The 15019-nt window shown below is 31.5% G+C and overlaps 1 protein-coding gene across 9 annotated transcripts in view; it reads right to left on the reverse strand.

The window, feature by feature from the left end:
* Positions 1–15019, reverse strand: part of LOC129960009 (rho guanine nucleotide exchange factor 25-like) — a 575803-nt gene that overhangs the window by 148082 nt on the left and 412702 nt on the right. For all 9 annotated transcript variants that reach the window (XR_008783500.1, XM_056073001.1, XM_056073000.1 and 6 more), the window contains one exon: positions 13579–13663. Coding sequence is in view for 8 of the 9 variants with exons in the window: in XM_056073001.1 (XP_055928976.1) it covers positions 13579–13663 (85 nt within the window). In the remaining variant the exon portion in view is untranslated. The remainder of the gene's footprint in view (positions 1–13578; positions 13664–15019) is intronic.

The raw sequence follows: 15019 nt of genomic DNA on the forward strand, positions 1-15019 counted from the left end.
GTACAATGAATGAACATGTCTATCTTTACATTCTTAAGCGAAATTCAAAGTAAAGTGTGAACAAGCTGGGAATTTTAAGACATTTTAAATTGTACCAAGATAATGACCGGAATCATAGAGGACCCATCACTGATATTTGCAAGTAATGGGTCCTCCACTACTGTCCTAGTGTTATCAAGACTCCTGCACAAAGTCCAGACTTTTATCCTATTGAGCATATGTAGAGTTATTTGCAGCAAAAACTATAGTAACATCAAATTTCTAACAAGCAGGAATTAAGAAAACATTTGGTCGAAGTGAGGGCAAAAATCGATGGATCATTTTCCAAAAAATCGGTCCAACCTATGCCAAATAGACTATGAGAGGTCATAAAAAGCAAAGGCGGCCCATCCAGATAATAACTTTTAAGTTTGCATTGTTTTCCTTTATTTATTGGGAAGCGTCCCAATGCTTTTTTTGAGCACGTTTCTTTTATTTGATTTCTTCTATTTTCAATTATAACCATAATTGCATTAATATGAAAGCTTTGTTTGAATTATTATGATTTGTATATATCAAAATATTTACTTCTTTGTTTTGGTTTCATATGTATATTTAAGTAAAATATTATAAAAATCTGTGAACCTGTGGGGTGTCCCAATACTTTTTTGACGGACCGTATGAGCGTTACTTGTTTTTCAACTGTTTACAAGGTAAGCACGAACTTTTTGATTCTTCTCATGAAATAAAAAATCAAAGTAGTGGACTGTGATTTCGGTACTTTGAAAAATAGTTTATTATGTGATCAAACTGTAGAATATGTTCTGATAAAGTGAAGGAATTACTATCAGATGAACGGGAACTAACAATGAGTAAAGCAAAGCATGAGGGAACAAGCATCAACTCAGCTAAAATAGATGTATATAACTAATAATAATGGAAGAGAAATTCTTTCTTTAAAACGTTTTAGAGTAAACGTGTTTGAGCAAAAACCTGAAAATAATAAAGAAAAAAAGTTATGTTGGCTTTGCAATTTGTCACATGAATTCCTTAATTGTCCTGCGTTCAATGTTCTTAAGTTAATGGTAGTTGATGGAGAATTTGTGTTCTCGGATGTCGAAATCATGAAAAAATAGGTTTGATTAAACGTTTGCATGAAATTAAAACTAATAACTTTGATAAAATGTTTGATGGCATTAGATGAATTAAAAATTTTTAATATGACATTGAGTTTCAAGATGGTGCCAAATTTGCTATCCACCCGCCTCGCAGAATATGATATGCTTTGAGGGAAATTGTTAAAGCTAAAATTGATTCCATGGTTAAGATGAATATTTTAAAACCAGTTACTCATGCTTCCCCTGCAGTTAGGTCTTTGATTATTGTTAAACAAGATGAAAAAGTTCGCACATGCATGGATCCAAAATTTTACTTTACTTGATGCTAAGTAAGCCTTTGGGCAAATTCGTGTGTCCAAAAGAAAGTCCGATTTTCTGACTGTGAATACACTTTGGGGTCGTTACTGCTTTCAGAGACTCTTTTAGCTTAGCATCTGCATCAGAAATATTTCAGCAAATAATTCAATCTATTTTGAAGGCTTTCAAAAATGTATAATGTTCTATGTATGATATATTTATTTGGGCCAATACTAAAGATGAGTTACAAAAGTTAATTGAAAGTTAATTGTTATTCAAAGGGTACTTGAGAAAAGTAAACACCTTAACAAAGAAAAATGTGTTTTTGGCAAAAATAAAACTAAGTTTTTAAGACAATTAAGTTTAAGTTGTATTTTCTTCGGAAGGCATTGAAATAAATCCAGCAAAAATTAAGGCAATTGAAAATTTGAACACATTTACCAGTGTTGCCGAATTACAAAATTTACAGGCATGATAAATAGTGTCTCCAAATTTATTCAACAATATCAGAGCCTTTACGAAAAGAATGTGATTTGGGAATGATCAACTGATCAAGAAAGAGCCTTTGTGAAATTGAAAGAAGCTTTACAAAATACACCGAAGTTTGCTTACTATAATGTAAATAAACCGGTGGTAGTTTCAGTAGACGAGAGTTCTTCTGCCATAGGAGCTGTTTTGCTACAAGAATGCAGACCAATTGCATATTCTACAAAAGCTTTGACCCCAGTCGCAACAACGTTATCCGCAAATTGAAAACGACGCATTTGCTATTTGCCACGGATGCAAAAAGTTTCATGATTATATTTATGGCAAATCAGTGATAATTGAAACCGATCACAAGCCTTTAGAAATGATTGCCAAAAAGCTCTTGCAATCAGCATCACCTCGTTTACAACGTCTACTATTTGATACACTAATGTATTTTCCAAAAGTAGTGTATAAAAGTGGCTCAGATATACCAATACCCGACGCCTTAAGCCGTAATAGCAAAGTTGAATCATTAGAAATATCCAGTGAAGAGTCGGAAACTTTTGAAATCGTTTTATATCTACCACTTCCAATGAAAACCTATCCTAAAATTTGTCTGCAGTCAACGAGGATACAGAATCGCAGCAATTGAAGTTATTGATTATAAATGGCTGGCGGCATTCTATTCAAGAAGTTCCTCATCAGCTTCGAAAATATTGGAACTATAGAGGGGAATTATCAGTGTATGATAATCTTCTATTCAAATCAGAATGTCTGATAGTACCTGAAGTCCTACAAAACAAATATCTGAAATAAATTCATCAAGGACATCTTGGAAATAATCTGTCTTTACATCGAGCTCTAGAAATCATTTTTTTTTTTTTTGGCACGGAATGTTTAAAGACATATTCAAAAATGTTCAGCGTGTCAACAAACTCAGTTCTCTCAATACAGAACCTTTATTGATGAAACCAGTGCCTCGTTTCCCATGTCGTAAAGAGTTGTTACGGATTTGTTTGAATTTGCTAGTGATAGCTATTGTTTATTAGTTGATAGCTGTTCTGGATATTTTGACTTTAAATGGCTCGAACATCTTAGCTCTGAAGTTATAATTAATTATTTGAAAAAAGACAGCTTTGCCACTCATGGAATACCAGATATCTTGGTATCGGATAATGGTCCACAATGCAGATTACATGTTTTTCATATTTTTGTCCGGGAGTGGAAAATCAAGCACCAAATTTCATGCCTCCATTATCCTAAATCGAATGGATTAGCTAAGTATTATGTACAAATAACCAAATTAATTTTAAAAAGATGCAAAATGGGAGGAACTGATTAAGGTTTGGCTCTCCGCGATTGGCGAAATACTCAATGTAAGGAATTACCTTCTCCTACTCAACCACTTTTTGGACGTCCTACTCGTACCTTAATTCCCTTACATCCATCTCAACGTCTTTCTAGAATGTCATCATCGGGTTCTCTACGAAAAATAAGTGAAAAGCAACATGCGAGTTCCAAGACCTCTTCAAACAAAAGTTCATTATTTGTGAAAGGTGATGCGGTTAAACTAAAAAACAGCTAACCGAAATTGGATTCCTGCTATCGTTTCTTCTGTTTCAGATGCTCCTCTCTCTTATTATGTCACTACACCTGATGGGAATATTTTAAGATGAAATTCAAAAGTTATCCGCTATACCAAAGCTGATATTACCCCTGAACGTGAATGTGTTGTTCGTAATGCCATAGACAATTCTACTCAGAATCCTGCTAAGACTCCATTAGAACAATCTATCTCTATTAGTGATCCTTATCCTTCCAAGGATGAAGTAAATTCCAGCCAAACTGCTTTAGCTCCTGAACCTGTAAAAACCCGTTCTGGACGTGTGGTTCACCCGTCTGAAAGACTAAAATATTAAATATAATTTTTTTTTGTTGCTGTTACTCAAATATTTGTGCTCACTGATGAATACCCAAGTGCTTTTTTTTATTAATGAATGTTTTAATTCAGTGAATTTTCAAAAGGGAAGATGTAATAGTATTTATAATGAGCTATGATCTCAGCCATACATTTATCTGCTTTTGTGTATCTTAGTAAGTATATCTGGCAACAACTAGTCAAGTGCGAATTAATAAAATAGATTTAGTTCCCGATTCAACACTTATCTTGCTTACCTTGTATTTAATAACTTACATATTTATTACAGCACCCAGAAACCATACGAATCATTTTAGGAAAAAATTTCCTCAGTAGGGTTGCGAGAAACAAGCCTTATATAAGTAGGCAAAATCGAATGTAGAGATTACGTTTAGCAAAGGAGTACAAAAAAAAACTTTTTGGAAGAACATATTTTTTGCCGATGAGTTATAATTCGATTTTTCGTCGAATGAAAAGATGGCGAAAATCTAACGAAGACCTAAATCCAGAAAATACGAGTATGAGGAAGAAGCGTATTGATATGGGGTTGTATGACCACAACTGGTGTTGGCCTATCGGTATTTGTAGAATCCACGATGAATTAGTATGCTTATAATCAATATATTAAAAGATAATTTAAACTCAAATGCAAACAACTTGGGATATTAACCACTTTTTAGTTTTATAAGGATGATGACTCGAAACATTCTGCCTCAATATCCACGCCCGTGACTACTGTACAATCGTGAGAACCGAAATACAAAATGATGAACTATTGTACAAAATGAGAACCGACGACATGTATACATTTCATATCAATTTTTTTCACAGGAAAAAAGAATTTAAAAATAAGACGTTTACTGAATGTTTATTCATTCTTAATTGGATTTTCATATAAAGTAATATGAAATACCCTTTGAAAATTTAGTTTAATGCTTTTAACTGGAACCCATGAATAAATATTTCAGTTTCTCTGTTACATTTCTCACGTTTTTTTAACAATTCATACTCATAATACCATAAAAAACATTATAACCTTTTTTTAATTATACATAATTTTAATGCTAAATCTTGTCGATGAAATTTTTTTTAAAGTATCTTAACAGCAGCATTTTAAAGCGATTTTTTGTTTTATTTAAAATACCAAAAACTTTAGAAAGTTCGGCATTGTAAAATATATTAAAATACACTACTCAAAATACACATTTTAGACACTCTATACTCAAAGACAGGTCAGAGTGACAGTATAGTAGAAGATACAAAGCATGTTATTCAGTTTAACTAAATAGATATGAACTGATCAGAATGTGTTTTGAAAGTTACATATTTCAATGGAATTTTATTTTACATACCATATTCAATATTCTCTTTAATAAAAGTATATTTTCAAAATGAATACTACTTAGTTTCATAGAGTTGTTTTTCAATTCTCTCCGAGATTACACGAATTGCGGTAAGCCAAGAAGTATAAAAAAAAAAGTTGTTTTCCGCTTTATAATGAACATAATAATGCTTCCATATTAATTAAATCATAAAAAGTCACTAAATGTTTCGTTATATTATGGTCACATGCGGAACTGAGATTTGAACTTATTTTTATTAAATTTATTACAAGTCGGTTTAAGGTCAGATGTCATTGAAGTACAGTTCAGCTTTCACGGTGTGCTTCTAAATTTAACACAGATATTCACAATTTATCTACAGAAAAGTTGACTTTTCTGATCCATTTCTTTTCATATTATTGGTTTTTGCGTTTCCCCAGCTCATGCTTAGAATAAGTCTACCATTCGGAACATTCTTGGAGTGGAATGAAAGATTATTTACCTCAGCAATGTTAGTAGATATTTGAATAAGAAAACTTTTCTGAAGAGAAACGGGAGCTCTTGGAAATATAAAATTTATTTTATCAAAAAATGCGAGGTCGATAGAAAACTACGACGATAAGATTTTCTTTCGGCATATATTAGGTTGTTCAGAAAGTAATTTGCTTTTTTTCCCAACAGAGGACCTAATTGTATTTTTTCACAGCCAACTTCACACTTAAGTCGCATAATCATCATATATTTTGCATATTATATTATATATATATATATATATAGCAAGGTTTGCTTACGAAAATATTTGAATGATTATACGCATTAGTTTTTGGTTGGTGCCCTTTCAAATATAGAAAGTGAAAAGCAGCATTTTAGGCATATTTTACTTTTTTACAATCGAAAAGGTAATGACGCTGTTCAAGCAAGAAAAAAAAAGTGTCCGATGTGTATAGAGAAGATGTATTGATAGAACACAAGTGCCAAAACTCGTTTGCAAAATTTGATCCGGAAATTTAGATGTTGAAGATCACTACGTTCTTTAAGGCTAATTAGAGATGATGAAGACACAATAAAAGGTATTAATTGATACAAAACGGCCAATAACAACTCATGAAATTGTCGAGAGATTTATTGAAATATGACCGTTCATGATCATTTGAAACGCGTGGGTTTAATCTCAAAGCTCGACATATGGATTCCTCATGTTCTTATGGAAAGAAATCTGTGCCATCGCGTTGACGTCTATGATTTGATTCTCAAATATCGAGAAAAATATCTATTTTTGAAGCGCATCGTCAATGGGAACGAGAATGGGTTGTCTACAACAATGTTAAACGCATGAGATCAAAAAGTAAAGATGAAACAGCTCAAATCACCTCGAATGCCGATATTTATCAAGAAAAGGTGATGCTATCTGTTTAGTGGGAAATCGAAGGAATCATTTTGAGCTTCTACCAGATAGCAAACGATCAATTTTGTAGTGCACTGTATTCAGTTAGACAAATTGAAAGATTAACTTCAACAAAAAAGGCCAGAACTGATCACTGGGAAAATTGCAGTGTTCGACTAAGATAATGCGAGACCTCATACTTGTTAACTCAACAAAAGCTCTTACAGCTTCGATGGGACATGCAGCCATACCCACCGTATTCTCCATATCTGGCACCTTCTGATTTTATTTGTTTCGGTTTTTACAAAATGTTTTAGATGGTAAAATCTTTATTTCAAACGAAGAGGTCAAAAACCTGGATAAGTTTTTTTGACAGCAAAGATAAACAATTTTATTAGCGTGGAAACATGCCAGGAATGGACAATATACAATTCAATAAAATTATTTTCAATATAAGAAAATCATCTTTCCTTTTTATAAAAAATATTAAATTACTTTCCGAACAACCTAATAAATGCTTCAGCCGGCAAAAAGATGTTACACTGCATATATAATCTAATTCCTTAATAAAAAAAATGCTTTTACCACTAACAATTCAGAGTCTACGTGCCTGAATGTTACGTCTTATTCTAGATATTCTGTTTCCGAACTATTTGAAATTTATCTTTTATTCCTCTCCCGATCAAAACGGGTGTAAAGACAATAAAAGGACGAGAAATAAATTTCTAAGATCTTCAAAGGCCTAAAAATTGAGTAAAATTCAGTTATACAGACGTCACCCATAACAAGTATAGTTTTCGAATTACAAACATTTTTTCATTCCACAATGTGCAGTCATTCAAAACACTACAATAAGCTTTTTAGTTACCGTAGTCAACACAGATTTACTGACTATTTTTATTCTTGACACAATAATTAGCTCTTGAAGAGGCAAAAAAGGGGGGCTTTTTTTTGGCGAAGGAGTGGGGTCTGCCCTCAAGTAATGTGGAGTCGCACTCCTTGAAACACCGTTTCAGAGTTTTAGTTTTGATCCTCATAAAATAAACTTCAATGGTGAACTTTTGGCAAGGGTGAGAAAAAAAAAATCAAAGGTCCTTAAATTTATCAAATATGCTACTTGTGAACAAGGCTTGCCCATTGTAAATTCAACTGGCAAGTCAATATTAGCACTAAAAAGCTGGTCACAGCTCTGAATTCAGGTTTAGCTTACTGCAATTTACAAGGGCCTGTACTATGTTGACACTGCTGCTGGACTAGATTTTAAAAATAATGGATTTTAACAGGAAGTCGTGCTTCTATACAGCATCTCTATGATTGGACGAATGCGAAAGTCAGGACAAGATTGGATATTTTAAGGTCGTAGCTTTTGGCTATCCTTGCGACAATCCATTTACTTTCAATACGTCCCATCCCAAGTGGGCCTGAATAGAAATGAGCTAGCTGATGCTTTGGGCAAAACTGATTCCGCTGAAATCATGCATGAGACAAAACACTCACTTACCTTAAAATTTTCTCAATTAAAAATTTGAAATAAATAAACTTTGGAAAGCTCCAACCAACCATGCATTATATTGATACAGTGCAGGATCGATCGCTTCAGTTAAAGAAAAAAAAAAACTTTCAAGAAAAATCAAATGATTCTTTCACGATTTATTAGTGAACAAACCAGTGGGTTTACTTTTCTAGCAGGGCTGGAAGCTCTTTCCGAAATGTTACTGATGCAAAGCTGAGCAGGCATCGCTTTCCCATCTTCTTGATTGTTTGGGTTTTCTCAAAGACAATTTAAAACATCCAATTTTTTTCAGTGATTTTTTGATTTATGGAGACGGCCTAATAATGCCAGTTCATCTGGGATTAGTAACAATTTTTAATCTACAATCTCTCATCAAGTCAAGAGAAAGAAAAATGAACACATTAATAAGCATGAGCTACTTTGCAAATGGAGCGACTCAATTATGTAAAATTTATAAAATAAAACTATTTACAAAATTTTATAAAGACTGGCCAATCTGTCCGCAGATACTAGGGATGCATGAACACAGTAGTGTCTCCGTGCGTCGTTCTGGTCGAACACCCTGAAGAGAAATTAAAAGCATAAGATACTCCCTACAAATGTCCCTGATAAAGGAAACAGAAAACTATAAAAAAATCTTTAACATCAGTAATTACTGCTACTTGAAAGTTAGATTTGAATCCTACAGAAAATGCGATACTGCAACAATCTATTACTTTTCTGGTTTTCATCATTCGGCAAACAATTGTCATTTCAAGCTCCAATGCATTAACTGCAATCAAAACCACGCAACTAGAAACTACCAAATCAAAGATATCATCCCCAACTTTACCTGCATTAGCTACAACGAGTGGGGGCATCTTGCATCTTGGAAAGGATGCCTTGCCATTTCCTAAAACCAGTAATCAGCCCAAAACCACTCAAGAAGAATTTATACACAAATGGCTGGTCCTGAAAAGATGAAAAAAGCTCCTAACCCACGAAAAATTCCTCATAGAAAATAGACCAGAAGACTATCAGAAGAGCGAAAACCCCATCATAAACCTCCAAGAGATCATTGAATTTAAAGAGCAAAAAGGAATCCATGATCTCCTAATGGAATTTCAAACCAAGTAGAAGCAGTCAAAAGCAAAACAGCAAAACTATGATCTAAACTTTTTTGCTGCTGAACAATAAAACTCGTTTCGACTGATACAAGTCCAAAATCAAGAAAACTGCAACGCAAATCCTGCTCTCTCATTAGCCAGCTCTAATTTCCTTCAGTAACCAATCTCCGATTGGTTTCTACTTACCCTACTACTCTGCTTCAACTACGACAAGATGTACATTCCCCCATTCTTGAGAAGAATTTCACACAAACATCTCACTTCTGCAGAACCCAAGTGTTGTCATGCCAACTTCAGACAATTGAACGCTGCAACGCAGAGCTGTGTACTCGTAAGCGCTATAGAATCCATATTAACATTTTTTATAGGTGTAAACGCCTATAAAATGTTATTTTATCATAAAATCTCTTCATTATTAAAAAACTCTAGAAACCTGGGCAATTTAAGTTTCAACTGAGTTTATTAGCGGGATATGTTCCGACTATCTGGATGCATCCTACATCGATGCACTCCTAAAGCTCCCCAATTCTGTCAAAAAAAAATTAGCAGATATATTTAATTTGAGTAGGGAATATCGTATATTTAGATGGGAATAACCGTTTCAGAATTGCATATTTATTCAATGTATAAAATCTTCCATTAGGAAACATTTGTCCAATAGTACACCATTCAATCATAATTACTTGAACAAAATTTGTTATTCCCACATACCATTGTTCTCTCTGACTGGATGACTGTTACTAGAACTTAGAATTTATGCAGAAAGTGAAATTTGAAAAATAAACTTGAAAGAAGTAATGCAAGCCTGAATAGGGAAAAAAAGCTTACAAATGTGTGCTAAATATTAACCCTTTATTCGCCAATTTATTTTACCATCAATTTTTCAAATTTATTTTTGCTTCATCAAATAAATTTTGGTACAAAAAAGGAATAGGAAAGAATAAAAAAAATTTAATTAATTATTAATTACATCAAGTTACTTTAAAGATTTTTTAATTTCTGCTTTTATTTGATATTTACTGCTTGCTATCAGAACTAAGCTCTTCGCAAGTGTCAAAGCTTGTTTTATTCATCTTCTTTTGAATATCGTCAGAAAAATAGTTATATCACAAAGATACCAGCATGATTTAAACTGTACTTTTAAGTACCATCGGAATATAAAGAATTGCGCTTTCTTAAAAACGACGCATTGTAGCAAGGAGGAGCATTTCAAAACAGTGATGATTTATGATGCAAGTAATCATAATGCTGTTGGCATGCATATGTAATTATTGTTCAAAGAATGTAATTTAGTATAGGTAATTGAATCGTATCACTATTGTACAAATATTAGTTTGAACAAGGTTAGTGAATGCTCAAATTAATGTATTATTGGATTATTTTCGGATTCCCGCTTTTATATATTCTATTGCGATATGTGTGTCATCCCTTCAAGATACAACAAAAGACTCGTTAAATCATTAGTCATTGACATGAAAAAAGTGTCTAAATCAAAAACTTTGTCTTTTAAATAAATTTTCATAAATGTTACAGACAGAAACTTGAAACTTTCCATGTGCATAGATGAATGTAAGAAAAATATTTATTACTTAATATTATGAAGGTTGTATAAAAACTAATTTTTATTTTTTACTATCAATCTCCAAGAATTCAAAGTTTATTAATTAAAATATATATATATCTGATAGTATACGTCTGAATACATTACTTAAGGAGATAAATACTTATTCAATTTCCTTTTGAGATACCATGTATAATATCCAGTTTCTCATTGTCTTACTCTGTGTTATAATTTCACCTTCTCATTCCTCATGCCTTATTGACTAAAACATTAAATTTTTGCACGAATTGGCATGCATTGTGTGAGCACATTCAACAGCAAGACAGCTAGATTGAAATTTATTTATAAAAAATTAAAGAGCGGCACGTATAATCATTCAGCCTGTAGAGTTTGCTACTAAGTATCTATCTTAATGGACTTTTTTACCACAATGCATAAAAACTGAATGAAATAAGAAAGAAAACATTTAACACGACATGATCATTTAATACGAAAATTAAGGCGACGGAGAATTTTGAAAAAAGAAAAAAAAAAAAAATGACGAAAATCTGAAATGTCCTTTTTATTGTTTTATCACCGCTTATATTCAATTAAAGTAGCATTATAAAATATATTGTTCAATAAAATAAATATTTGAAAGCTTTGAAGAATAAATATATTCTTAATGCCTTATCTAAATCTAATTAGAGCATTGATCTGAGATCTTTGAAATGCTCCAGGTGTCTTAATTTTTGAGTAAATTACATAAAATTGAGAAAATAAGGATTTCCGTTAAACATTAAATGGAAACTGGGTGTGCATTTTATGTTTGGAGTTCTTTTCGATAGCTAAAAATCAATTTTTGTTCAGAAAAACCAAAGAATATTTTAAAAAATTAACTGGAAAAGGAATTACAAAATCATATCCAGATTTGTTCCAAATAAATTTACATATGATAAAGAAAAAATAGAAAAAAAAACTATAAAAATTAAGTCACCTGGAATTTTTTGAAATTGTCAAAAATTATTTATTTAATTTTTTAAAAATATATTTTATTTTAAAGAATTTTTAAAAGATATTTGAAGCCTTTATATTTTAATACACATGCATAAAAATTTCATTACTCTAAGTAAATATTTTGAAAGAATTATTCTTAGTATAAAGTTTATTCCATTATTTTTAAGTAAATATTGTACAAGAAAAATTTTGAAACGAAGCACCAACTATGATTTCGAGATTTTTTTTTTTCTGTTTCATTTTGAAAGTTTGAAATACAGTAGACTCCCGATTATCTGCGGGCGGGTTATCCGCGCCTGCCGCACTAAGTTTTTTTTTTTTTTTTTTTTGTTTCCAAGCAAAGAGAAAATGCATCCAAAGCAAGAAGCAAACAGAAGTGACTGATTTCTTCAAAAAGGTGTAGTTTTACAGGTATGCTTTTGTAATTACAAAATACTTTACAGTATTGAAACAGTACATATGTATTAATTTTTCTGTGTATCCTTGACACCTCTCGTAAGTACAAAGCACTTTTCTGTTTTCATTAACAAAATGCATTTTAGGTTAGTTTTGAGTGATATACTAAAATATGAAGCGTTGGTTAAACATTTCCTGCTGTTTATTTTACGTTTTATTGTACATTAAACGATTTTTCAAAGTTGGAATAACTGTTTGCTCTTTTGCTATACTCGTTTTTAGCTTTTTTCAGATTATCCGCGATTTTTGTTATCCGCGACGGCCGCGCCACCCAATTCCACGGATAATCGGGAGTGTACTGTACTTAATTATTATTTTAAAATGGAAAGTGCCATTTTTTTTTTGGAGTAACTAAATTTCACTATTTATAATTTCATTTTTGTGTTTTACTGAAGCAGCAAAACACTTTCGAACTCAAATTCGATTTTTTTTCCAAACTAAAATTTAGATAACACCTAATCATAGAAGAAAATTAAACGTCGGTTACATGTAGTCTTTGTGTTATCACCATCGATTTGAAAGCAATTCTTAGTTGCCAGACGATATGCATCATTTCAAAATTGCATTGCACTCGATTCCCTTCATTGTTTATAGTGAATGCATTTAACATATTTCAAGCGATACACATCAATTAAATATTCACCTGATGAAGAAATAATTTCTGTTCTTTAGTTCATTTTCTCCTCTCCATTTACGAAAAAGAAACGATGCTATTTTCAACAAAGTTTCGCATGTACCGAAATAATCAAATTTGTTATCTTATTCATTGCAACTCTGCTTCCAAAGACTTCCAAATTTGAAATTGAAGGTAAAAGGGAATTTTTCTGGCAGTTAAGCAACATAAAATTAAACGGCTTTCTAGATTCACTTTTTCTGATTAGAAAACAACCTGAATTCGAACTATTCTCACTGAATTAAAAAAGAACATCGTCCAAGTTAACTCTCAGCAATGATGTTCCAAGGAAAATATATCGCAGGATGCGACAAACAGTGTTCTGTTTCTATTGTGGGAAAAAACATTGATTTTCAGAAAATCTAATCATGTGGTTTGTTTCCAATGACTATGAGTTCTCATAAGAAAATACTTAATATTATTCAGGTTTTTCAAATGTGTGGTTTAATAATTTTCTCGATAATCATTAAACCTAGAGGGATTAAAAATGGGATATAGCTTGGGAGCACTTTTTTGATGCTAAAAAGATATTCTACTTTCACAACGTTTATGTTTTTTTCTTCGAAGCAGAACATTGTTTTTTTCCTGATTGCTTTCCTGAGTGTATAAATTTAAAATCACAATATACAATAACTTTTAAATATTAAAGAAAATAATTAATTTGCAACTGTGAATATGCTTAAACTATTAACGCATAAATTATTGTAATTATCTTGAAAAAAAATCAATCACCCATTTTAATACATGAGAGAATATCATATCCCAGAGATAATGAAAAGAGACTTACCGAAAATTACCTCTCAACTTAGAACCACTGCTTGAACTATCAGCATAAGCTACAAAGCCAACTTCACAAGACACAGACGGGGATTCTGAAACAATTAAATTCATTTCTAGAAATTTGCTGGAATCAATAATAATTTACACTTTTTAAAAATTATTTTAAATTGTGTTTTAAAATAGAGGAAATATTTGGTTACAAACATTTTTCTTGGATTTCTTCTTAGAAAAATGCATTAAGTACTTAGTTTTTGCATTCTTTAGATTAAAACATTTTTTACATGCATTTCATTTTCTAAGAAAACAATCCAAAGAGGCCCTAAAACGGATTTTTTTCTTCTGTTAAGAACTAAGTCATACAAAATAGTTTTGATAACCACGGTTTAAAAATGCTTTTAATTGTAAAAACTAAGAAGTATCTTATTATGCATAAGAGAACTGAAAATACAAATACAGATCATACAATATGAGAAACATAAAAAAAAGTTTGAATTTATCGTATAATATACAAATTCACTACAATTTGCGAAAATGAACACTATTCTAAAATTTCTACTTCATACTAATGAAATGAACTTTGTCCATAAATTCAACTTTTGTTAGACAAGTACACAAGGCAGATAACATTCAAGATCAGCCTACTATAACGATAATAGCTCATCATAGCCATACATTGGTAAGATATCTATCTTTTAAAAATAATCTCGTAAAGAAATCAATGCCTCTTCTTCGTTAGAAATTTTGGTTACTTGAATAATTAAGAACAAATCCACAGATAATTAAATATTTCTCAATGAATTCACTGCAAAGTTTTCACACAAAATGATAGTTTCTTTGCATTCCAAGATACAAAAGTAAGAGAAAACGATTTCTAGATTTTCTAAGAAATGCAACACTTTTATTTTAGATTTAAAATGCTGTCATTACAAATATAGTTTTTCAAAAAAGTAATTGAAGAAATTTTTTTGGCACTAAGAATAAAAATTAAGCAAACTTAGTTCAAGAGGTAATTAAGAAAGTTAATTTCTAACGCCATTTCAGAATTTATAAATGGCTAAGAATTTTCATAAGAGTCAACTATTTGACGTAAAAGAGAGAAATGAGCAGGAATATGTAGCTTGGTATAATCAAGAGAGATTGTGCTTTTATAACGAATCCAATATAGCACAATAACCGACACAGATTGGGCACACTTTGTCAAAAAGAATAGCGTTTTATGTCTGAGCAATAGAGAAGTCATCTTTAAACTGTCATAGAAATAACTGCTAGGAAACTGAAAATTAAGGGAAGGATAGATAGGAGAAAGTTTTTTTTATACGCTTTTAGCCACTTAACAGTTCCTTTTTTCTGCCGTATGGTGTCAAAAATAAGACTTTTTTTTAAAAAACAATTATAAATTTAAATCGATTGTATCGATTTAAATCAGCAGTCAAAACTACATTATAAAT

The sequence above is a fragment of the Argiope bruennichi genome, chromosome X2 (assembly GCF_947563725.1).
Source record: "Argiope bruennichi chromosome X2, qqArgBrue1.1, whole genome shotgun sequence".
In the NCBI taxonomy this organism is placed as follows: Eukaryota; Metazoa; Arthropoda; class Arachnida; order Araneae; family Araneidae; genus Argiope; species Argiope bruennichi.